The sequence below is a fragment of the Pelobates fuscus genome, chromosome 2, assembly GCF_036172605.1.
Source record: "Pelobates fuscus isolate aPelFus1 chromosome 2, aPelFus1.pri, whole genome shotgun sequence".
Taxonomy (NCBI): domain Eukaryota; kingdom Metazoa; phylum Chordata; class Amphibia; order Anura; family Pelobatidae; genus Pelobates; species Pelobates fuscus.
In genome coordinates, this window is record NC_086318.1 from 109,352,812 (window position 1) to 109,379,335 (window position 26,524).

At 40.6% G+C, this 26,524-nt stretch overlaps 1 protein-coding gene across 1 annotated transcript in view; it reads left to right on the forward strand.

Moving 5' to 3' along the window:
- The first annotated feature begins 12,516 nt into the window (after nt 1–12,516).
- The window catches only part of ARHGEF26 (Rho guanine nucleotide exchange factor 26), a 168,276-nt gene continuing 154,268 nt past the window's right edge, over nt 12,517–26,524 (forward strand). The window contains exons 1-2 of the mRNA XM_063442565.1: nt 12,517–12,939; nt 14,442–15,611. Of these exons, the coding sequence (XP_063298635.1) occupies nt 14,541–15,611 (1,071 nt within the window). The 5' untranslated portion in view covers nt 12,517–12,939; nt 14,442–14,540. The remainder of the gene's footprint in view (nt 12,940–14,441; nt 15,612–26,524) is intronic.

Below are 26,524 nucleotides of genomic sequence, written 5' to 3' on the forward strand. Positions count from 1 at the left end.
TGTGTCCTCTAAAAATATTATTTGGGCTTATGGGATTTTGAAACACTTTTTCTGCTCTTTGTTTGCATGGGAGAATGTGCCTTTTCCTGTCCCATTGTTCTCCAGCAGGACGTTGTCCCAGGGACACTGCCAGACTAGTTTAAACTGGCTGCTTTGTCCCTCTTCAATCTCTCATAAGCCCTTGCTAGACTTACACCCCATGGTGATTTGACTGGGTTCATGGGATCTGAGCGCTGTTCGGATATATTGAGCACTCAGATCCAAGCTATCTGGTGATAGGTTGAATGTGGGGGTTCTATTCAGTATGATCGGCATTATGTATTTTTGTGTATTTTTGCTGTTGTTGTGAATAGAGATATTTTCTGTATGCTGGAGATAATTGGCTTACCACACCCAAGCCATGCTTGCAGTAGGTCGAAAAGGACTTCCATCTATCTTTTGAACCACTGGACCAATTTGAATGATTTTGACATATGTTTGTATTTGAAGTATGCTGATTCCGAAAAATTTTATGTGAATGTGATGTATACTTTTAAAGTTATGAATATTGTGTAAAAACTGTATATTTTCTGCCTGTGATAATTAATTTAGTCTATTGTGTTGAGATAATTGTATCACAGGCAGAGGGAGGGTTTCTGCTGGAATGAATGGGAGTGTTTAGCTGTGTTGTAATGTTTTGATTGGTTGTTCTACAAAACCCTGTGGGCGGTACTGCATGTGTAAAACCTGCATAAAAGAAAGCCCTTTGGTGCTAATTAAAACAGATCTTCTTGGCCCTCAACACGTAGTCTTGTCTCGTGATTGGAGGGAACTGCTATAATCACACTGGGGATTGCTATGCTCTGCATACTCCCTTGAGCTTTAAATCACCAAGCTCTCCTGGAGGAGAGGTGCTCCCCACACAGTCATGGATGCTGGAGATTCATACAGGGTGGAAGGAAGAGGTCTTTCCCACACGGTCCTGGAGGACAGAAGCTGATCCAGGGTGGAAAGAAGACGGCGAGACTCCAGTTAAGCTACGGCGGTTGTGGAGTCTGCGGTGGTTGTGGTGTCCGGTGCGGTGCTTGTGGTCCTCGGCGCAAGCTAGGAAGCGTCCATCAACGGAAGGTACTCGGTCGGATTACGGGGAGTTCCGTTACAGGGGTTAATCACCAATATATTCAATATTCAATATATAAACCTCATAAAGAGTTGCAAACTATACTATGGTGTAAGCCAAGTCGGAGAAGAATTAATCTGGAGAGTAATTCCTACTCTGAATTTTACAATGTGGTGTTTATTTTACTGCAGTTTGGTGATTAGTGTACAGCATTAAGTGAATTTGAAGGTTCATGGTTTTGAGTTAGAAATGCAAAATGTCTTTCTACTTTTTTATGCTGCTGCTACCATTTTTCACATATTTTTGCTGAACCACTCTTTACATCCTCTGTGTGCACCAATTATAAATTCTTTGCAAGCAGGTAACATTCCTTACTAATATGTACATCTTAGCTGCGTATTAGAACCTTGTAAAAACATTGTTCCAATTTTCCATGTTACTTGAACGATTGCAGTTTATATTAAATAAAAGTGAATCTGTCTAATTATAAAACTCACATGTGTATGTTTCATTCTAATCTACCATGTCTTGAATCCATCAGATATATTTGGTTCATTTAAGACCAGATAATGTCTTCTCCACATGGCCACCAAGAAATATGTGTGACACAAAACAATTGATCTGAACTCTGTTTTCAGTTTCTGAACTTGTTAACAAAAGGTTTAAAATGGCTGGAAATTGAAGAACCAGTGCTAATTCGGCACCTCAGGTTGTTTTTTTAACATTTTAATTACACTACCTTTTAGTACATAGCATAGTTGACTTGTACATAAATCCATTTCAACTGCCGTGAATCAATGAAATGCCTGTCAATCTATAGACAAACTAATCGATTCGTTCGGCCATAGCTTATCAGGCATTTGATTTGTTCAATGTAGTTGAAAGGGATTTGTGCACAAGTCTACTGCATAGCTAATATCACATACTATAAACCAGGCTTCCCCAAACTCCGGCCCTCCAGATGTTGCTGAACTACAACTCCCATGATTCTATGAATGAAATAGATGGTCTGAGAATCATGGGAGTTGTAGTTCAGCAACATCTGGAGGGCCGGAGTTTGGGGAAGCCTGCATAAACTATTTAAGGTGTGTATCCTATGACTTAATATCTAATGATTACAGCTGTGTACACAAAATGTCTTAAAAACATTATCTTAGTCATAATGACCCATCACAGAGCAATGTTTATTTGGCCTAACTGGCTATTTCCTTTAATTTACTTGGTGACATAAAATATATGATTGGATTTGATAATTCTTTAAATGCCAGTGAATTTAGAAGTTCTAGTACAGGGAAATATATTGTGCTACCTGTAGTTTTTAAAGGAACATTATAGTGTAGGAACACAAACATTCCTTACGTTATAGTGTCCAGCTGTTATTCCGCCTCGCCTCCATGGCTGCAGTCATCTTGACTGACTCAGTTAAACAAGGCTGGAAATACTCATGCTTTGCATGAGGACTTTCATCATCTTTAAATCTCCTATAGTAAAGCATTAATTCAATGTTTTCCTATGGGGAAAGCGTAATGCGTATGTCCTTCGGCACTGATGTTGGAGGAGGCAGACATGGTACTTCAATGCTGGAATCAGGTAAGTAGTTAAAAGGTTTTAAATCTTTTAACTGCCAGGAGTGGCGCAAGGGAGGGGGAGCAGAGGGGGCAGATTGACACTATAGTGTTATGAAAACAGCTTTGAATTCCTAAACTATAGTGTTCATTTAAAGCAGGGGTGGGAAACCTTCGGCCCTCCAGATATTTTGGACTACATTTCCCATAATGTTCTCACAGCCATAATGCTCGCAAAGCATCAAGGGAGATGTAGTCCAAAACATCTGGAGGGCCGAAGGTTCCCCACCTCTGCTTTAAAGGGGCTCCCTAGACTCCTAAAGCACTTCAGCTTGCTGAAGTGTTTTATATGTGAAGAGTGTGTCCTTGTGTAAAGAGTGTGTTCTCTTTTTCATTTTGCAAAAAGTGCAGATTTCACAAACTTGCACTTTAATAAATGAAATGGACACTATAGGTACCCAGACCACTTCAGCTCACTGAAGTGGTCAGGGTGCATATTCCCAGGTTCACTAACCATGGAAAGGTAATTATTGTATTTTTAATTAACTGCAATAATTACCTTTATGGGTTAACCCCACCTCTAGTGGCTGTCTTCCAGACAGCCACTAGAGAGACTTCTGTGTCATTAGGTGACTTTTGGCCGCCTAACTGACATTGGATGTCCTCACGCTATGCATATGCTTATACAATGCTTTCCTATGGGTCTGTGTGTTAGGAGCAAAGGCAGATGCCAAGCCAATGCCAAAGCCCCTTCTGCACCACAGGGAGGGAGGAGGGCACTATAGTTTCCCTTTATCTTCATTACACATACCTGACTCTGCATCAGACAACCGGTCCTGTTACTTCCTGGTTTGGTTAGCTCAGTGAAGCTAATCTCAAGAGGCAGCAATTGCCCAGATCACCTGCCTTGCAAAGACATCTCATTGAGCTGCATGAGGAAGTCTGTGATTGGACAATCACATAAAGTCTGGGCAGGGTTAGAAGGGGAGAGCTTGCAAAGACTTTAGACAAGAGATCTGCAACATTTGCAAGCTAGATTTAAATATCCCCCCCAAATGAATAAATGCATAATTAAATGGATGCATGTTTTCATTTGGGATAAACCTGCTAAACAGTGATTTAGGTATTTATTTTTTCTTTGTATTTGGACAGTGGAGTGTCCCTTTAATATTATAAATGTTAATATAGATGTTATTTTCTACTAATTTCTAGAAGAAGAAATTCATTAAAATTTCAATAAGAGGCCTCTGACCCAACATATCAAGCACAATATCTTATCATATATATATATGACATATTATAACATCATTTTCTGCAACATATTATTAATATAAAAACATTTAGAAATAAATTATTTATTATTTAAGTATTCCAAATTACTTTACTAAAGAATGTATGCCATTGTCATTATTGAAGAATAACGTCCTAGCAAATTATCCAGTTTGACAGTCTTTCTTTGAAAAATGCTGTTCAAAACATATTTTAAACTTTTGTCTGACCTTGATATCAGTTTAAGCTTAAAAAAAATGGTAGTCTGGAAAAATCCTCTTTTTTCTGAGTATGTCTGTTGTTCTTTTGCCTACTTCTGTGTCTCATGATGGAATTAACATTTCATCAGCTCACTAATTAGGGCAAATGAGACACTCAAATTTTACATTAGCATAAATACAAAACACATCTGTTCAAAACACAGTAACATCTGTTTGCTGTTCTGTACTCTACAAAGTTGGACTGATAAATTGATCCAAGGGTTTTACTTTGTCAAACATGATAAACCACACAAATATTTCTTTAAACATGATGGTATGGATTCCCTAAGGTTATGCTGTCCCTTTCAGTGCAGGTGCAGAAACCAGATACATGATGCATGTGATGATTGCTGTGTTGACGGATGACAGTAATCAGTCAATGTGGTACATTGGGTAAATTGATCAATGGTTATAATGGGCCCTGTCAATCTAAGAGCCCCCATACATTATATCTCAAGCTTGTCGAAGACTGTGTAGGTCAAAATGCTGTGTGATATTGGGCTTTCTGAACCTTGGAGTTCCTGAACCTCTTTATACTTAATGCATATTGTATTTGGGACCTGGTGCCGAGTCCTGGTTTGGTTGTACCCTGGATCAGAGTGATGGGATTGAGTGGAGTTTCTCATTTGTGTTTTGTATGTCAGTATGTGTCACTGTTACTGTGGATGTGTGTCAATCTGTGTGTATATCTCTTGAAGTATATCTGTGTGTATATATATATATATATATGTCTATATGGCAGTGTGTGCATGCTTCTGTGTATGGCAATGGGCCCCTGTATGTGTGTGGCAGTGCATATGTATTTGTATATACACATATGCATGCAATCACCAAAAAAACACACGCACACTTCCTGCACTCCAATGCCAACAATACACACACCCCTGATTAAAATACCAACACTACACACAAACAGATCCCCTGGATTAAAACATCATCATTATATACATATAAACAAACATTCACACACATATATTCCATACAAAAACATCCCTACATTCACAGATAGAACTCTAGAAGGATGGGTAAATAGAAGATACACAGCTGTCAAAGCATCATGGAATTTGTACAGCAGTTGAGGATCTACCTAATGTCTATCTCTGCTATATAGTGCTGGGGGGTGGGGGGCTTAAGCTATTCCTGCACCGGGGGCCTTAGGTTTCTCGTTACGCCCCTGGTTGGAAGCATAGTTTGCAAGTTCAAAGTTGTAGGAACAGTGGTTACACTACCTGGATGGGGCAGAAAAATAAGCTATCAATGGCTGCAACCAGATTTCTGAGAAGGTAGGTTGTGCAAAACCCTTAAGTAACTGCAAAAGATCTGCAGCAAGATTTGGTGGCAACAGGCACCGAGGTTTCAGTGAGCACAATAAGGCAATAAATGCACAGGGTTTCCATGCCAGAACTATTGACCAACAGCACGAGAAAGGTTGGCTCCAATATGCCTCAATATAAATGAGCCACAGATGTTTTGGGATTTTGTTCTGTGGAGCAATGAAACAAAACTAGAACTTTGTCACCAGAACAACTACAGCTTATTGAATTTGTTCTAGTGAGTAGAATCATTACCATTAGGCTATTTGCTGTAAACACTGTCTTTGCAGAGAAAATGCAGTGTTTACATTACAGCCTAGTGATAACTTCACTGGCCACTCCTTAGATGGCTGTTAGAGATCCTTCCTGGGTCATGGCTGCCTAAAATGCATCCAAACATTCAGTATCTCCTACCTCTGCATGCAGACACTGAACTTTCCTCATAGAGATTCATTGATTCAATTCATCTCTATGAGGAGATGCTGATTGGCCAGGGCTGAGTTTGAATCATGCTGGCTCTGCCCCTAATCTGCCTCTTTGTCAGTCTCAGCCAATCCTATCGGGAGGCACTGTGATTGGATCAGGCTACCACTTCTGATACTGTCAGCAGACTGCTTGTTTTTCTGAGTCAAACAGCATGCAGAATTACAGGTTCAGGCTTGAATACAGTAAGATGTTGCTATATTTACGGAGGCATGAAGGGCCCAGGGGGGCTAGATTGTGGTTTTAACACTGTAGGGTTAGGAATACATGTTTGTGTTCCTGACCCTATAGTGATCCTTTAAGCCCAATGGCTCCTCAGGAACGCTGCCAGAAGCTGGTGTCTGGCTCGGCATCTTGTTTGCAGCAGGTCATAACTGCAAATCGGTGCTCTGCTAAGTACCAAAAATCCTTGGCATGAAAGGATTGAATAATTTTTGAGACTGGAGAAGTCATTATAAATTGCATTTTCACTTAAATTTGGGGAAACCACTTGAACCATTCGTTGTGTTGAGCTATTTCAATTGCTTTTGTCTGATTTGTCATTTGCAAACGGCTGAAAGCCTGTACATTTTGACAATAAACCTGATTTTCAATGGAAGTTGAATAGGTTAGATTACAACTGTATGTATATATCACAACCTTGAAATACATTTTCATACAAGTAACATATTTTGCATTTGTATATTATTATTATTATTATTATTATTATTATTAAAAATTGTGAAATTTAATTTTAAAAATATAACTGATCATGCAATAAATGTCTTTGATTAAATGATAGTGATCATATTGACCCATTTATTATGACATAGTTGTTTGACTCCTTTTTAAATCATAATGATAATAGAAATCACCCAAATGGCCTTGATCAAAAGTTTACATACAGAGGTTAAAATGGCAATTAAAAGTTAATTTCCCATACCTGTGGCTTTTTAAATTGAAATTAGTGTCTGTGTATAGTGATGTCGCGAACATAACATTTTCGGTTCTCAAACCGCGAACGTGAATTTCCGCAAATGTTCGCGACCCGGGCGAACCGGGCGAACCGCCATAGACTTCAATAGGCAGGCCAATTTTAAAACCCACAGGGACTCTTTCTGGCCACAATAGTAAGGGGGGGGGGGAGAGACCTACTCTCCTTCCCCCCCTCGGCCCCCACCCCTGGGCAGCGGGTGAGGGCCATAAAGATAATGAGGGGGGGACCTACTGTCCTCCCCCCAGGCCCCCACCCCTGTGCGGCGGGTGGGGGCCATAATGATAATGAGGGGGGACCTACTGTCCTTCCCCCCCCCGGCCCCCACCCCTGGTCGGCGGGTGGGGGCCATAAAGATAATGAGGGGGGGACCTACTGTCCAACCCCTCTCCGGCCCCCACCCCTGGGCGGCGGGTGGGAGCCATAATGATAATGAGGGGGGGGGACCTACTGTCCTCCCCCCCAGCCCCCACCCCTGGGCGGGGGCCATAAAGATAATGAGGGGGGGACCTACTGTCCTCCCCCTCTCCGGACCCCACTCCTGTGCAGCGGGTGGGGGCACTAAAAAAACAATAAGGGGGGGACCTACTGTCCCCCTCCGGCCCCCACCCCTGAGCGGTGGGTGGGGGCCCTAAATACTAATAAGGGGGGGACCTAATGTCCTCCCCCCTGGCCCCCACCCCTGAGCGGCGGGTGGGGGCCCTAAATACAAATGGGGGGACCCTAGTCACCCCCTCCCCCCCAAAAAAAATTATCCCCCTACCTACCCGCCTCACCCTAAAAATAATGAGGGGGGACCTTTAACTAAGAACCTGTCAAAAAATGTTTTCTTTCTTCTAAAATCTTATTTTTTCAGCCCCAAAAAAGGCCAAACAAAAAAACATAATAACCGAAGCAATAAAAAAAAAAAGAGCGCAAAACAAAATTATCCATGTTCACCCATGGAGGGCTCCGCGCAGACTAAGCTCTGCAGGGCGGGGTGAGGCTTATAAAGCCTTGCCACGCCCTGCAATTAGGCTAAGAACACTCTGATTGGCCGGTTTAAGCCAATCAGAGTGCTCTTTGTCATTTTACACAGCGTGGGAAAATTCCAAAGAACTTTCCCACGCTGTGTAAAATGACACAGAGCACTGTGATTGGATGGCTTGAAATCCATCCAATCACAGTGCTCTGTGTCATTTTACACAGTGTGGGAAAGTTCTTTGGAATTTTATTATGGGTTTTTATTTGGCCTTTTTTGGGGCTGAAAAAAGAAGATTTTAGAAGAAAGAAAGCATCGAATGGTAAGTTTTTTTTTTGTCAGGTTCTTAGTTAAAGGTCCCCCCTCATTATTTTTAGGGTGAGGTGGACAGGTAGGGGGATAATTTTTTTTGGGGGGGGGGGAGGGGGTGACTAGGGTCCCCCTCCCATTTGTATTTAGGGCCCCCACCAGCTGCTCAGGGGTGGGGGCCAGGGGGGAGGACATTAGGTCCTCCCCTTATTGTTTTTTTAGGGCCCCCACCCACCGCTCAGGGGTGGGGGCCGGGGGAGGACATTAGGCCCCCCCCTTATTAGTATATAGGGCCCCCACCCACCGCTCAGGGGTGGGGGCCGGAGGGGGACAGTAGGTCCCCCCTTATTGTTTTTTTTAGGGCCCCCACCCACCGCTCAGGGGTGGGGGCTGGGGGGAACAGTAGGTCCCCCCCCTTATTTTTTTTTTAGGGCCCCCACCCACCGCTCAGGGGTGGGACAGTAGGTCCCCCCCCATTGTGATTTATGGCCCCCACCCACCGCGCAGGGGTGGGGGCCAGGGGGGGACAGTATGTTCCCCCTTTATTGTTTTTTTAGGGCCCCCACCCACCGCTCAGGGGTCGGGGACAGTAGGTCCCCCCCATTGTGATTTAGGGCCCCCACCCACCGCGCAGGGGTGCGGGCGGGGGGAGGACAGTAGGTCCCCCCCTCATTATTTTTATGGCCCCCACCCAACGCTCATGGGTGGGGGCGGGGGGAGGACAGTAGGTCCCCCCATTGTGATTTATGGCCCCCACCCATAGCGCAGGGGTGGGGGCCGGGGGGGGAGGACAGTAGGTCCCCCTCCCTCATTATTTTTATGGCCCCCACCCACCGCGCAGGGGTGGGGGTGGGGGTGGGGGTGGGGGGAGGACAGTAGGCCCCCCCTCATTATTTTTATGGCCCCACCCAACGCTCACGGATGGGGGCAGGGGTGAGGACAGTAGGTCCCCCCATTGTGATTTATGGCCCCCACCCACCACACAGGGGTGGGGGCCGGGGGGAGGACAGTAGGTCCCCGGGGCGGATCGAACATCGCTTGTGTTCGCCCGCGGTGGCGAACGCGAACATGCTATGTTCGCCAGGAACTATTCGCCAGCGAATAGTTCGGGACATTACTATCTGTGTATAAATAGTAAATGAGTTTGTTAGCTCTCACGTGGATACACTGAGCAGGCTAGATACTGAGTCATGGGGAGCAGAACATAACTGTCAAAAGACCTGCGTAACAAGGTAATGGAACTTTATAAAGATGGAAAAGGATATAAAAGAAAATCCAAAACCTTGAAAATGCCAGTCAGTACTGTTCAATCACGTATTAAGAAGTGGAAAATTCAGGGATCTCTTGATACCAAGCAAAGATCAGGTAGACCAAGATAGATTTCAGCCACAACTGCCAGAAGAATTGATCGGATACAAACAAAAACCTCAGGAGAAATACAGGCTGCTCTGGGAAAAGACAGTGTGGTTGTTTCAAAGAGCACAATATGACGATATTTGAACAAAAACACCTTGACACGCCTCACAGATTCTGGCACACTGTAATTTGGAGTGACGAGACCAAAATAGAGCATTTTGGTCACAACCATAAGCGCTATGTTTGGAGAGGGGTCAACAAGGCCTATAGTGAAAAGAATACCATCCCCACTGTGAAGTGGCTTACTGATGGTGTTGGCTCACTGATGTTTTGGAAGTGTGTGAGCTCTAAAGCCACAGGGAATCTTGTGAAAATTGATGGCAAGATGAATGCAGCAGGTTATATGAAAATACTGGCAGACAATGTTCTGGAGTGGCCATTACAGTCTCCTGACCTTAATATAATCCAGTCACTCTGGGTAGATCTCAAATGTGCGGTTCATACAAGACGACCAAAAACTTTGCATGACCTGGAAGCATTTTGCCAAGACAAATGGGCAGCTATACCACCTGCAAGAATTAGGGACCTCATAGACAACTATTATAAAAGATTGCACACGGTCATTGATACTAAAGGGGGCAATACACAGTGTTAAGAACTAAGGGTATGCAGACATTTGAAGAGGGGTTATTTCATTTGTTTTTCTTTGTTGTCATGTTTTGTTTTATGATTGTTCCATTCTGTTATAACCTACAGTTGAATATGAATCCCATAAGAAATAAAAGAAATTTGTTTTGCCTGTTCACTCATGTTTTCTTTACAAATGGTACATATATTACCAATTCTCCAATGGTATGCAAGCTTTTGAGCCCAGCTGTATGTGTAATGGATCACTGCACACTGGGTGTGTGGATACGACTTCATCCTAGTAAATATTAGGTTCTGAAAATTACATCACCCATATTTCATGTATAAGGAAATATACAAGACAGAGATTAGAGAAACTGCACCCACTGTATGTGAGAGCAATGCACTCATGTGGTTCTATCCATTGAAAAGATTAGTAAACACTGAATGGAACAAAGGTAACAGAGGAATTTCCACCTATGAGAATGGGCCCAAAAATGGGACCGTCTCGTTGGTGGGAATATTCACCTTTGTGGACACTCCAGAAATGTCCTGGGGCTTAACCCCTAAATATAGAAAGAACCAATGAAATATATACAACAAGCTGGAAAAAACCAGACTAGTTGAATATGTTGCTGGAAATAATTGTACATATATTGTAATAGCTATGCAAACTGAAAAAATAGTAGTGATAGCAAATAGATAGAATAAATAGAGTCACATCTAATTCAAAGTGCAGTCTTGCCTTAATGGCTCACCTCAGAATATGTCTCTCCAATGGATACCCCTATCCTACTAAATCCGGCACAAGCCACTGTCTGGTGACTTTATTGAGGCTAAATGCAAGGTCAAGACTAGTGGCTTATGGATCTGTGTTGTAGGTCAGACGTCATGCAACTGACGTGGGTATTCAAGATTAAGTCACAGTCGGTCCTTTGGGGAATAACCCGGGCTACTGCTGGTTTTTGCGTATAAAATAGCTTTTAGATTAGCAGACTGTACCAGACTGAGTTCACCCTAACAACTACGTGGGGAACAGCATGTGAATGATAGCTGGAGTAGAGATATAACTTGGCCGCTGTGGAGGATTGTCATATACCTCTCAGAGCTAAAGCCAGCCAGTTATAACTCTAGTGAATAGAGATTATACCCACTAATCTAAAGCTAATGGATATGCATACAGACTGTATAATACTGGATTCCCCCTAACTAATCAGTGGGGGACAGTATATGGATAATATCCGAAGTGAGATTGTCTTAGCCGCTATGGAGGGCTGTAAAAAAACCTCTCAAAGTATACAGCTATATAATTCTAACTCTAATGCATAGAGAATGAGTCGCAAATCAACAGGATTTAGTAGGATAGGGGTATCCATTGGAGAGACATATTCTGAGGTGAGCCATTAAGGCAAGACTGCACTTTGAATTAGATGTGACTCTATTTATTCTATCTATTTGCTATCACTACTATTTTTTCAGTTTGCATAGCTATTACAATATATGTACAATTATTTCCAGCAACATATTCAACTAGTCTGGTTTTTTCCAGCTTGTTGTATATATTTCATTGAATGGAACAAAGGCCTCTGGTATTCTACACATTTCTCATCAACATGTAGAAAGGCAAGGGACAAACCCCGGGGGAATCTGGCAAATGAGGGAAAGGGGCAATTGTCCGCTAGTGCGCTAGTATACTTGGTTTGTCGGCTGCAGCTTCAGCGCACAGCTTTTCTGCTGATAAAAAGAAACTGAAAGAGGCTGACAATTATGAGGGTACTCTTCCTGATTGATTTGGCAAGCTCGTGCCCTGCACCCTTATTCAATTTACTCTGCCATTAAATTGGAATCACTACACTTGTGAAAAAAATGTGTTTCTGCCGGTTCATCCGAATCAAATTCCTTTTAATCCACACCCGAATGAATCGATTCGTCCAGGATTTACCTGTGGAGTCTTCTTCATTTATATATTATTTTAGTATATCGTGCCAGTAATAATACTATTGATAATACTATTTTAGTATATCTTCAGCAGCCCATGAATTAAACAAAAACAAAGAACACATATTGACACTATATACCTATTCTTTCCATTCCAGCATTTGTTCAGCTTTGTATTTGGGATATGGACAATTAAAAAAAAGGAGGACATAGTTTTCAGTAGGACATAGTTACTTTTACTTCTCTCCAGGTAAACTTATTCATGCCCTGCCTAGCCCTTGACGTTTGAGCAGGCATGAATTACTCATTATAGCCACTGGGGGGCGCTCCCACCGTGAAAGGAATCTAGCGACTGTATCTCGCTGAATTAGGTATAACTCTGTCCCGGTAGCAACTAAGTAAATAGTTAGATCGAGGCCGCCCTGTACAGGCTGCGCATTGCTGTTTATTATAGGTGGATTTCCTTGCTGCCACACGATCCCTGGATGGTTATGCGCAACATTGAACTTGGATAGAATAAAGTGGACTCTGATCTTCATGCTTTTCCTCCGAGACTGTTTATTTCCCCCACCCCCGGTCAGGTGGAGCTGGGGCTGTCATACTGAGTGACTGGAGCTCAATCACCTTCATATTCTGTATTGTGTTCTGCTGCTACATTCTAAACCTGGGTAAATCCACCTCTCAGAATTCCACTGGGCAAATCCACCTCTCGGAACTCCACTGGGCAAATCCACCTCTCAGAACTCCACTGGGAAAATCCACCTCTCGGAACTCCACTGGGCTGAAGTAAGTGAACCAATTAAGTGCTGCCCTGCATGTGCCTCCCTACAAGTTTATACAAACCATGGACTGCACTTTCCATACTTCACAGGATTGTGCATTGGCTTATAGACTGGGCTTGATGGAATCTGGTTTACATAGTCAGTGTTTAGGGATAATCTCATGCCTATAATAGGTTACAGTTAAATGCTTCCTTGCTGTTTTATACAACCCGCTCCCCTTACCTTCACCCTGTAGTAATCAGCTGATCTGATATTGATATATGATTTATAGTTTGTTTTTTAAGAATTCAGATTATTGCTGTCACTAGCAGTGTGAAGAGTATAATGTCTATATGTCATGTTACCCTCCCAACATCATAATAATAATAATAATAAAGTTTTGTCTAAGTCCCATGCATGTTTTCCATAGCAGGTGTGCAGTGTTATAGGATGGTATGGCTGCCGAGTTTAGTGGGCATGTGTTTGGTGTCCCTGCATTGTACAGCAATGTCCCACCAGCCTTTCTATATCTGGAACCAATCTGATCATATGGCTATCAGGCACTGAGGCTTCAGCCCCCTCCTGTAGCAGGACTCCCAAGGTGCACCAAAGAGACAGCTTTCATTAAGTTTTGTTGTGTTACTGTTTGTTATTGTAAGGTCTGTCATAGTAAAATATGTTTTATTTTACATCCATAGTGTTTGGAACAAAGCAGGAAGTAATCTTTTACTTCATTAATGTTTTTACTGCCAGATTCTAACTGTGTTATTATCCTACAGAGTGTATTCAATTCAGCGGTTTCTGTTTTAGATTGTGGGAGTGAGTAATCCTGTTAGGCAAAGGGGAGAGAGAGAGAGAGAGAGAGGGGGGGTTTGGTTAGGGGGAACCCTCCTGTTTTAAGCAAGAACTAGGCAGTTCGACAGCTGTTATGTTTCATTACATCAGCTATGTGAGTGCAACTGCCATCATCCTCAGCCTGATGGGGATGAGTGTCAGAGTTGTAACAGCTGGTGTACTTTTGCCCTGCAATGTATTTGAGTGACAGAGAAAGGTCAACAAATTTATACAGTGGCTGGTTACCCTAATGGTGTGTAAGGAAAACAATTAAAACATATTAGAATCACTAACAGCCATTTAACTGATTATCAAGAATTAACTTGGAACTCTTATATGGAACTTAGATTAGTGTGATTTGAAGAAAAACTTGCTTAATTGATGTACACAGAGATATGTTTTATATTTTTTGTTTTATTCAATTGCCATTATCTTATTCCTGTTTGTCAATCCAAGCACTATTTTGACATTTGACCTTTTTTATAGGCTTGCGTTAAAGTTAGGGAAAAGTACATTTGCATTCTCCAACGACCTGAATGAAACACAATCTCCTTTTGTTTTGAATAGTAGAAAGAATGCAGAGCCCCTTTTATAGTGAGCTGGGTTTCTCTGTAGAATTACAAATGTGACACATTTCTTAATAAATAATGATAATTTTTAGCATTAAGTCATCTTACTCATTCTGTTTTCCAGGTATGTCAGACAGTTGGTGGAATACAGCTGAATTTCGTTAGTATTTTAGTGGCTTCGTTTTTCTTTTAAATGTCTTTTCGAGGATGAGCAGGGGTTGCTATGGAGGCAGAAAGTGAGGTGGAATTTTCTAACAGTGATGTCAAGTTCATTCCATTGTGGAGGAGATCGACTCTCCATCCTCCCCAAGGAGAGGGACTGTATTATAGTCGCAGCTCCAGACCAAGACCACAGTCTTACCAGAGTCCGAGTGGATTGTTAGTTACAGACTTCCCAGTGGAAGACAGAAACTCTTTTACATTGACCCAGCCTGCAGAGAGGATTACAAGTTCTCCTGAAGGCAAACTTTTTCAGCACTCTCCCAATGGAAGACTACCACAATCCACATCATTATCATCTCTGGAATATAAAAATGTGGCCGCAATTCAGAGACGCCCATCTCAGATTTTAAAGGTGGTTTCAAATAACTCCATTAGTTTTACAGCCAATGGAAACTTGACCTCGCTAAACCAGAAATCCATGGTTTCAAGCCGGATACCAAGCAATGTTACTTTAACACCTGATAAAGAACAGATTGTTTTTGGATCACAAACTTATTATCCATCTAATGGAATGGTAACATCTAGTAACAGTAGTCAACCTCTACCCAAACAGGACACGGATTACTTGCATTCAGACCCTGCGCCCCTTTCGCCAAAGTCTCCTTTGGATGAAAAACAACCTCTTCAGAGAATCCCGTCTAATTTAGGTTCCCCACTGGAAAAGCAGTCCATAGTGTTGAGTACAAATAGTGCTGCTGCATTGAAAGTGGGTGCACAGCAAATCATACCCAAAGGATTAGCTTCGGAAATAAAAGTGACCAACAAATCCGGTGGCACCCAAAGTAGTCAAAATATGGAGTCTACTAGAAGGTTGCTGAAGACCCGCAGTATGGTGGAGACCAGCACCGTGCCGTTAGTGGTAGCTCCAGATGGTGAAGAAGCAGAACCTGAGGCAGACAGTCCAGGAGCACTGCGGAGGGGTCTTCGATCCACCTCTTATCGTAGGGCAGTAGTGAGTGGAATTGACGTCACTAGTCCAACTGACCGAAAAAAGAATAACAGAATGTCTCAGCCAATTCTCAAAGCAGTTGCTGAGGACAAAGAGAGATTTTCTAGTTTGGGAAGGATAAAGGTAAGACATATTACCATTAGAATAACATGGCCTCTTTTATATTTATACTTTAGAATATATATGTATTCTAGAACTCTGTATAATGCGTATATGCTTATTAATATACAAAATCTGACATTCATCCATATTTTTACAACATCGAAACTGTAATGTGCTTTATTCTATTCAGGGCATTACGTCTGTTTGGTAATTTAACATGAAATCTTTTTTCTTTCCTTTAATGTACAAAAGTCCATTATCTTTTGGCAGACGCCCCGTTCACATTTTTCACAGACAAACTATAGTGACACTGAGTGAATTTATCAGGAAATAAAGAGCACTGTGAGAACATCTCAAATAATTCGAGATGATTTGCAAAAGAACAGATAGTTGAAGTGACAAAGACAGACATCATTGTACTTTTGAAAGAAATAGTATCTGCAGTCATGCAGCTAAAATAATGTCCAGGGGTTTAATCTCTCTTCGTTTGAAAGGGTGAGCAATGCATTAAAACAAACTCCTGCCTCTTCAGCATTGAAAGCGTTAAACCTCAACCATCTCTTTCCATTAGCATAGTTGCAGTGTTTACATTTATTAATGGATCTCTACAATGAACAGATTTCTTTTTTTCTTTGACTGCCTAATTGAAGATTTATTTTATTCAAATTCTTCTCTGAAGTTTTGGGAGTACTGTAATTGAACATTGCTGTACTGTATACTATTATTTATTTGTTTTGTATTTTATTGTATTAGAATTCCTTAAAAGGAAAACTCTTAAGCACCACAACTACTACAGCACGCTGTTATGGTTGTGGTGCCAGTATTTCCTTGGGAACCCAGGTGTAAGTAGTCAAGCCAGTTGCTAATGGTCTAACAACATACCTGGGGTCCACCGGGCACTGGTCACTTTCTCCTTGAAAACCAGAGGCTCTCTGAATTCATCTAAACTTGACAATATAGGACTAAGCTTATTACCTGAGAGTGATCAGCTGATGCCGGTCTGATGCTGTCTTTCAATGGATGAAATGAGTGGTGTACGACAGACCCCAAATTATGTTGTCAAACCATTAGTAAATAGTTTAACTACTTACACTTACATTTCATTTGTCAGGGTACTCTTGGCACTCTGAACACTACAGCGCACTGTAGTGGTTATGGTGCTTGGAGTGTTCATTTAAAGAACCGTTACCTTTAGTGGGTTACACTCTCTAATTTTACACTCTCCTGCATGCAAAGTTGAAACGTTACTGGGGTCAACTGTTCAGAAGTTATAATTACATACCTGGTACAAGCCCACTGCTAGTTGTGCCATGCTCATCTTTAGTTTAAAACCTATAGGTGTTGTCAGAACTACCCCCTCGAAAATGCAGTGCATTGCGGGATACATTGTAAAGCAACTGCACATCCATCCATTTGGGTGGTCGGTTTAGAAGAGCCGTAACTAATTATATGGTACCCATAGTGTCTGATCAAAAAATTTAGTCAGATTCATGTGATTTATGAATGTTGTACCTACCTAAATCTGCCACCGATACATGTTTTGTAAATGACAGTACTTTAATATACATTGTAGAGTTTTGTCATGTATAATCATCCTATCGCCCATGTTAATTTAAATTATTTTTTTTTTTTATCTGCAGAGGGTATTGGGCAAGCACCTAGCAAATGCAGTGTTCAGATATTTAGTATGTTACTGGAGTCTCATGTTATGTATGACAGAGTAAAAAAATGACGCCATGTGAAGGACCCTTTTGTGCTTTTTTTTTTGTGTTTTTCCCTTTTTGTTCCAATATTTTGATACTTTGCCTAAGACTGTCTGTGACGTGTAGCATAACAATGCCTAAGCAAGTATGAAAAGACTGTTCATTTTTCACACTATGCCTCAAGCATCTGACATAATATATACAATGAATGCGTAGGCAAAGCTTAAAAGTATGTTCACTTTTTACTTTCCTGAATCAGTCATTAATTGTATAAGGTGCCTGAGTTTCATGCTTTGCATGTAACATATAAACTCTGTGAGCAGCACTACTGCCCTAAACATTTTTACAGCCTAATTAAAAACATATAAAAAATGTCATGCAACACTACTTGGGTTTTTGGCTCAAAATGATAAGTATGTTTACATGAACTTTCCTTAGCTCACAATATCCACAATAAGTGCTACTGTGGTTTTTAAATGTTTTTTTTATGTTCCTTTTTGCACTGATTAGATAGGGTACTTGTGAAGAACACATGCTGTACCTGATCAAACTTTTGCAGAACACATACCTCCCAGCATCGGAAGGTATGAAAATAGGGCAGTGATTGGCAGTGGGCCAGTATGACGCCATGTCAAATATGACACAAGAGGTGGGCCTGCTTAATAAGGAGGGATAGACAGATTGATACGCATGCACGCTTGACGGACCTTCTGTTGCACTAGCCAGGAACACTTAAGGCGAAACGTGTAGATTCTGAAGCTCTATGCCAGGGGGATAAATGCACTTTATGCAGCACGTTTGCATGCGATGATGTTCTCATGCCAACTTTGCTGTGTACTTGGTCACTCACGTCCCCAGATGTGTAACATCAGAAAGCAAACAGGGAATGGTGGAATAAGGATATGAATTGAGGACAGTCCCACCATATCAGAGACCGTTGGTATGTATGGAAATGTGTGCAAAATTGTATATCCTCCTACTCCGAGCTGTTGTTTGAATTTGAGGCCTGACGTTTTTACATTGTGTCTCCCGTTAATGCATCCTTTTACCTCCTAATACTACTAATTTACTTCCCTTTGTTTCGCTGACTCCCTCTAGGCTGCAATTATCAGTAATGCACAAGAACCCCATTAATGGCAGATTGAGTACACCAACCAGTCATAAATACACCAACTAGCATAACCAACAAACTATGCTCTTCACTTGTTCCTTTGCGCGTAGTTGTAGGTCCTCCACCTAAATGTCATTGTATAGCTTGTGAAGTGAGAAAATAATCAGAGTGAGGAAACAAATTTAAAATAAAGTTGTGTGGGATATTCCTCTGTGAGATCCGTGTTTCAACAATTGCAACCCAATATCCAGGACCTGGTTCATATTCATACAATGTCATATGCTTCTGAATAAGCACCCTTGAGGAGTGAAACGTGTCAAGCTAAGATTGTAGGTGAAGCACACTAACAGCCCAAGATCTGCTTTTGTCTCCTGTGAATGGAATTTTTAATGATCTGTCAATAAAATCCAAGTATAATTTATATTTTATGGCTTGTTGATGTGGCTTTAACTTTTGGGTCCATGGTGTAAATATGTACTAGATACGTTCTGGTGTATGATCTGTGCATTCACACAGTCCAGAGTATCCAGGTGTCACAAGTATTTAATGCTAAAAGGGGCCCGCTGTGCGTTGGACAACAATATTTTATATTTTATTTACCATTGCATATTTACATTTTAATCCATCTACTTCGATACCTAGTGAATACCTAAAAACCTAATTCATTTAGGTTAATATACAGTGATCAAAGACGGGGTGGGCATGGTTTCTTCAGGCCCCCCATAGAGATCTGGGAGGCACCCTTAGGCGCTTGATTTTTATTCTTTGTGTGAGTACAATACCAAAATGCATTTCCTTTAACAATATTACGCTGTATTGGTTTTTTTGGGGGGGTTTTTTATACCTGTGTCCCTATTGTGTGTATTGTGGAAAGAATGCACGTGAGGTTGCCTGTTCATCACTCAGGCCAGTCCACTAAAGGCAGTAGCTCCCTGCAATGATGAGCTTGTACTATGATTCTTTGGGGGACAGTTCCCTGGTCCAGTTCCACAAATTGAGAGACCATGGAACTAAGGTGGGACAGTTTCTCCGAAATTGGGACGGTTGGGAGGCATGCCCTGGTTTTCTGTAGTAAATTATTCTTTCATGACAGATCTATAAGAACCTTTCGTGTGCATTCAAACCAGACTGACCTGCCAATGCTTGAGATGGACCTGCCCCCCAGGCAGCACCATCAACACAATCCCATAACTGGTTTGCCCCCTGTCCTCCTCCCACCTGCATCCTGATTCACAGGACACCAGAGTTGGGAAGCATGAGTAAATACTGGAAAGATCTGCTCCTGTAGTGATATTTAACTCTACTTTCCAATTTTGCATTGGGCAGTTCAAAAGCATTATCCATGTTTGTTTTGCTTGGTACTCATTTTTGTACTAAAACCCCATGAGTCTTCAATAGTTTAATTTCTTTGTCACCTGTCTACTGCCTAAAAGGAACAATTGTCCCAACAAAATATATGAAAGTGATCACATTTATTGCAGTATCTATTTCTGGGCATGTTGTGGGCTTTTAGAACTAATAATGGTAATTCCTTATAATCATCTGCAAAAGTGGTCTATTCAGTAAAATAGGTGAAATAAAACCTTTAAACTCAACATGTCTTGACTGGTTCACCTTGACACATGAGAGCACCTAAAATATTTCATATATCATTTTATCATGGAGATAAGTAGAGTATAAAAAAAAATGCTTCCAGCTATGGATAGACAATAACCGAATCCAGTGTACGTTTATTGATCTTGTGCATTTTTTATTAGTTTTATAGGATTGCATAATTAGAAAGTATTCTGTAGTTCATGTCTTTCCCACGCCGACGTGGTGCTGAATTTTTTAATACATTCCGTTACAGTGCTACTCCAGAGAGCATTTGCAAACTATGTAGCTAAGGCCTTAGAGGGTCACTCCAACGTCCATGACCACTTCAACTTTTTAAAATTGAACACATACAAAAATGTACAGTATTTCTGCTTGAAACACTGCACATCCAGAGTTATTTCCACTTGTGTGTCAGTGGCTACCTGCACCCCTGGCACACGTGCATGTCAAATCTGTGCAAAAATGTCTGTCAGTGCGGAATGCAGACTGGCAGCAGACGTAATTTAATTCCTTACCTGCAGGCAGCGCTGCAAGCGCATCTGCAAGTGAAGCCTTTGGACTGTGTGCGCAAAACGCGAGCACACGCAGTATTCTTCTAGATGTGCCTGGATTAGCCCTGCCTCTCTCTGCCCCCCAGAGTGTCTGCTGTTATATATTCTCCCTCTCAACCCGACTTCATGATATTCCCTGCTCCGCATGCCTTCACCTCTTTGACTCTAATTGCCGGATTCGCGCCCCCTTGGTGCCGATGGCTAATCAATGATCCTCTATGAGGTGAATTTGATTGGAAAGAAAGGAGGAAGAGGATTACGCGGCACCACAAAAGAACCATTTAGAGAACTAGGAGAACTTGGCCTGGTGCTGGATTCCAAGTTTTGTACTATTTATGCATATATTTTTGGTGAAAAATGGAACAGAAATAAAATGATTGTGGCTGTTAAGTAGCTTAAAAAAAGCCAATCAATAAAAATATGTTGGAGTAACCCTTTACCTAGATGACAGATTTTTAGCACAGTGTGCCCCCCTTTTGCAAATATTTTATTTTTATTTTCCAAAGATCTGATCCAATTTCAAGCATCCCGTTGCTTTCTACGTTAAATTAGTGAGCAATAGTAAACATTCTGGGGCCCCCACTCTAAGCAGAATGTAATCTTAGCTTTGCGTGGCTGAATTTAGTATTATTATTTTTCCAGCCTGATTTGTTATGAGCAGTAAGGAAGAACTTGGTTTCTGTGTCTCTTTCTCTCAGTGAAATGCTAGGCAAATTAAGGTGACACTTTGAAAAAGCCAATTATATGGTGAAACGCGTCAGTGTATTGCAGATAATTGTTTTTAATACTCGGTATTGGTGTGCATTATATTGTTTTATGCTCTTTTTATATATAAAAACGACCAACAAATTCTAGAGTGGGGATATTACCACTCCACGCTATACCTTAGAAGCCACAGGTGGGCTCCAAAACATGTGAGTGTAATGCTATATGTTTACTTACGTTTGGAACTTCATGCTCAAAATACTACACTATATTATTTTATTTTGTTCTCCTTTTATATCTGAGACCATACACCATATGCCATAAGGAAATACTACCTGCAGAACAAGAGCTACGCTGTACCCTTAGGTGGGGATAATACCGCCCAAACACTTGAGTCTAGCTGGATTACAGCTCCAGAAAAGTGTAAATGTACATCTTACTATATTTATTTCCCATTACTATGAAAAATGTACTACACTATTAGTTCCTGCACCATCTCTACTTATTGTTTCATATACCTGTTATAAGGACAGGACAGGCGCTACACCAACCCCTTTGCTTTAAATTAAGGGGGGGGAGGTTAGGGATTATGATGTGGCATGGGGCCCTATAAATATATCTTGCATTAAGCCCGCCAAGAATGGCCCTGGTGTTAATTGCCACTAGGGTCTCCCATTTGTTTTGTCATCGATCAATAAGATGCTTCTCTTTGAATTTGGAGACCAGATTTCACATACTTGGGGGGAAAAAAATTATACATTGATTCGTGTAAAATTTGGTGGATAGGTCTTTAGATGCCATACGGTTACATAAGCTGAAAATAGACTAGCATCCACCAATTTTAGTCTTTCTCACATCTGTTTCTGCGGTTGATCCAAAAGAAGGCAAACACAAAACAGTTTGAAGCTCTTTCCAATTTTGCAACAAGCTAGGAAAAAACACTTTCTCCACCCTTGAATGGCGGTCAGCTGTCTCCTTGGATCAAGAAGCTGTTACCCCATGCATTAAATATTATATCCCTAAATATTATGCTTTGGCAATATTTCATTCAGTCATTGTTTAAATATCTGTACAGACTCTGATAAAACTGCCTTTTGTAAAGAACCATTTCTTCTGCCTTCATTCTAAATCTCCTTTCTTCCCGTTTAAATGGGTTTCCTATGTATAGTCTTATTAATGAATACACTTCCAGACAATGTTGTGTATTGGCACTGAATATATTTGTCTTATATTATCATATCCCCTCTGAAGCACTGTTTTTCTAAATTGAACAGATTTAAATTTGTTACCCTTTCTTTGTAAATAAACTCTTCAGTTCCCCTTATTCATTTTGTATTCTGCCTCCACATTTTTTATAGTGCCATAATATCCTTCTTTAGAACAGGTGCCCAAAATTACAATGCTTATGTAAGGTTTGGTCATACCCTTGATTTATAGAGACAAGAGAGACAAGATAATATTTTCATCCCAGGAGTTAATGCCACTTTTCATGCTTTACAATACCTTACTGGCCTTAGCTATTGCTGTGTAGCATCGGACATTGATGCTTACATTAGGGCAAGGTCAGGCAAGCTTCTGTATTACAGAAGTGCATAACTTTGTATTTGTCTACATTAAATTTCATTTGCCACTTGTGTCCAGTCTTTAATTTATCTAAATCCCTCTGCAGCAAAGTAATATCCTGCTCACATTATATTAGCTTACCTACTTTTGTGTCACCTTCAAACACTGACTCATGAATTGAATGCCTATTTCAAGATCGTTTATAAATATGTTAAATAGAAGTGGTCCCAAATCAAAATCCTGAGGGACACCACTTACGACTTTTCTTCCGCCTAAAAAATTTCCATTAATGACAACTATCTGGACTTTATATTTATCTCCTATCTTTCTTTTCTTGTTATAGCTACAAACAAGAATTTTGATCCAGATCAATTTCTTAGTTTGAACACTAACCTATTGTGTAGAAGCATATTGAATACCGTGGCAAAATCCAAGTAGATCACATCCACTGCAACACTCTGATCTATACTTCTACTTCTTCATAGAATGCAATTCAGCTTGTTTCACATGGCCTATGTTTCATAAAACCATGCTGATTTCTGCTAATTAAAAATAAAAATAAAAAAAAATAATTCATGAACATTATCCTTTTAATAAACCTTCAAATATTTTCCCAACCACAGAAGTTAAGCTCACAGATCTATCGTTTCTGAGCAAAGATTTTGAATCTTTTTTTGGATATAGGAACCTCAACTGCCCATCTTTAATCCTCCGGTACAAATCCTGAAAGAAGAGAACCCTCAAAGATTAAGAACAGAGGTTAACCTTTTTCCACTCTTAGTTCCCTAAATATTCATGGACCTATTCATGGGTAAATACATATTCTTGCCATAGGTACCTCCTTGGTATATGCTAAAGAAATATAATTATAAAAATTGATTTTCCCACCTCTCCTGGGTGGTATATTTATTCCTCAGTCTCGGTTCCTCTACCAGAGGCCTGGGAGTTTGAGGGTTCTGCACAGTATCGTAGCTGTTCCTAGAACTGCACTCTGGACAGCGATCTCAGATGTCCCACCTGGAATCTGTTGAAACCACTCTCCCAACTTGGGAGTCACAGCCCCGAGTGCTCCTATCACAACTGGGACTACAACTGCCTTTACTTTCCACATCCTTTCTAGTTCTTCTTTCAGTCCTTGGTATTTCTCCACCTTCTTGTGTTCCTTCTTCCTGATGTTATAGTCACTGGGTTTTGTCACATCCACCACGACCGCAGTCTTCTGTTCCTTGTCTACCACCACGATATCAGGTTAATTAGCCATTACTTGCTTCTCTGTATGGATCTTGAAGTCCCACCGGATATATAGTTTTTGTTTTATTATTATTTTATTTATTTATAAATCTCTGCCTTTTCCTGATCTTTATTTACAAACACACCAATCTCTAATTTCAATTAAACTACATTTTCATTATTGTTTTTTGTTTGTTTGTTTTTTAGAATTCATGTGTGATCTTGCCAAATCAGTTTCTCATTTTCTAGTTTTGCCCATCTAATCCACTTTTTATTGGCATTATTGGATTCCTTAGATCTGTTTATGTTATATGTCTTACCCAATGGTATACACATAGAAGTATACCTTTCTAATGTAGTCAAGAATACATCATGGGTGGTCATGTACAGAATTGTACAGGCAAACACAGCTTTTACAAATATCCTGGTCTTGGATCTGGAAATTCTCGGTGCACATTTCTAGAACAACACACAAAGTGCAGTAGAATTGTGGATTTGTGTTGGAGATTAAAATAAAAATTAAGAGATTACTTATTCATAACCAAAAAGCCTAGTAGATGACAAATTCCATGGCAAGGAAGAACACCGGATATGTGAGAAAAAGTAAAAATAATGACTTGGGCAAACAGGTTCAAACAAGAGAAAAGGGATCACATTGTGTTCATGTTTAGTCACTGTGGAGGTCAAGAAGTAGATACGATTAGAGGATCTCCTTAGCTGGCCCAGCTGGCCCCAAGCAACTGCTTACTAACATTTAACATCACAATCAGCCCACACACACATAATACAACAGGTAGCCTACATAAACACAAACAGTACTGAAAATAGCTTGCATGTACACCGAAGACAGCCCACCACACAAACAAACAGTACAATAAATGCACATCCACACGTTTAACACATAGACAGGCCACACACATTCATAGCAGTGACAATCTGTGCACATATATACCCATAATACCACAAACAGTCACATATGTGCACATAACATCAAAACATTCCCACATGCACACCTAACACATAAAGAATACATACACCACATGCACAGTCAGATATACAGAAAATACACATGCATGCTTTAACCCCTTAAGGACCAAACTCCTGGAATAAAAGGGAATCATGACATGTCACACATGTCATGTGTCCTTAAGGTGTTAACCCCTTAAGGACCAAACTTCTGGAATAAAAGGGAATTATGACGTGTCAGACATGTCATGTGTCCTTAAGGGGTTAAAGGGACACTATAGTCACCAAAACAACTTTAGCTTAGTGAAGCAGTTTTTGTGTATAGATCATGCCTCTGAAGTTTCACTGCTCAATTCACTGCCATAGTGTCCCTTTAAATATGCTGCTAACTGTAACTCTTTGTCTTAGTCAAAACCTGGCTGTGGCCTTTGGCAGTTGCAGAACAAGTACTTCATAATGGGGACTATAGCTATACTAAAACTATTGTTGTGCACACACATAGCAAAAAGTCATCATTGCTGTGTTCGTAAACACACAGCAGCAATAAATAGCATATGTTCCTTATGTGGATAAACATCTAATATTCCCTGCAGTCATGTGATGCAATAACAAGGCATATATAGGCTGGAGGGCGTGGTTGCTATGGCACCTGAAGAAAATATTTTACTTGTGTAAAAAATGTACAAATATCTTATTTATTTTGCCAACAGCTATAACACTCTGTGAGTGTTTTTGTCTAGACTGAATATATTTTTCATTTAAAGGAACACTATAGTCACCTAAATTACTTTAGCTAAATAAAGCAGTTTTAGTGTATAGGTCATTCCCCTGCAATTTCACTGCTCAATTCACTGTCATTTAGGAGTTAAATCACTTTGTTTCTGTTTATGCAGCCCTAGCCACACCTCCCCTGGCTATGATTGACAGAGCCTGCATGAAAAAAAAAACTGGTCTCACTTTCAAACAGATGTAATTTACCTTAAATAATTGTATCTCAATCTCTAAATTGAACTTTAATCACATACAGGAGGCTCTTGCAGGGTCTAGCAAGCTATTAACATAGCAGGGGATAAGAAAATCGTAATTAGACAGAACTTGCAATAAAGAGCCTAAATAGGGCTCTCTTTACAGGAAGTGTTTATGGAAGGCTGTGCAAGTCACATGCAGGGAGGTGTGACTAGGGTTCATAAACAAAGGGATTTAACTCCTAAATGGCAGAGGATTGAGCAGTGAGGCTGCAGGGGCATGTTCTATACACCAAAACTGCTTCATTAAGCTAAAGTTGTTCAGGTGACTATAGTGTCTCTTTAAGTAGGCAATGATCTATGGTAGCTGCAACAAAAGCTGTATTCCACATAGACATTAGGAGTTTGTTCTATGCATGTTTGCTTTAAGAAACATATAATTAAAAGTTAAATAATGCATTTCAATTCTGTACAATATAAAAGTGTTTATAATATAAACACACAAACTTTGTTTATTTTGTTGCATTATTTAATAAATAACAAA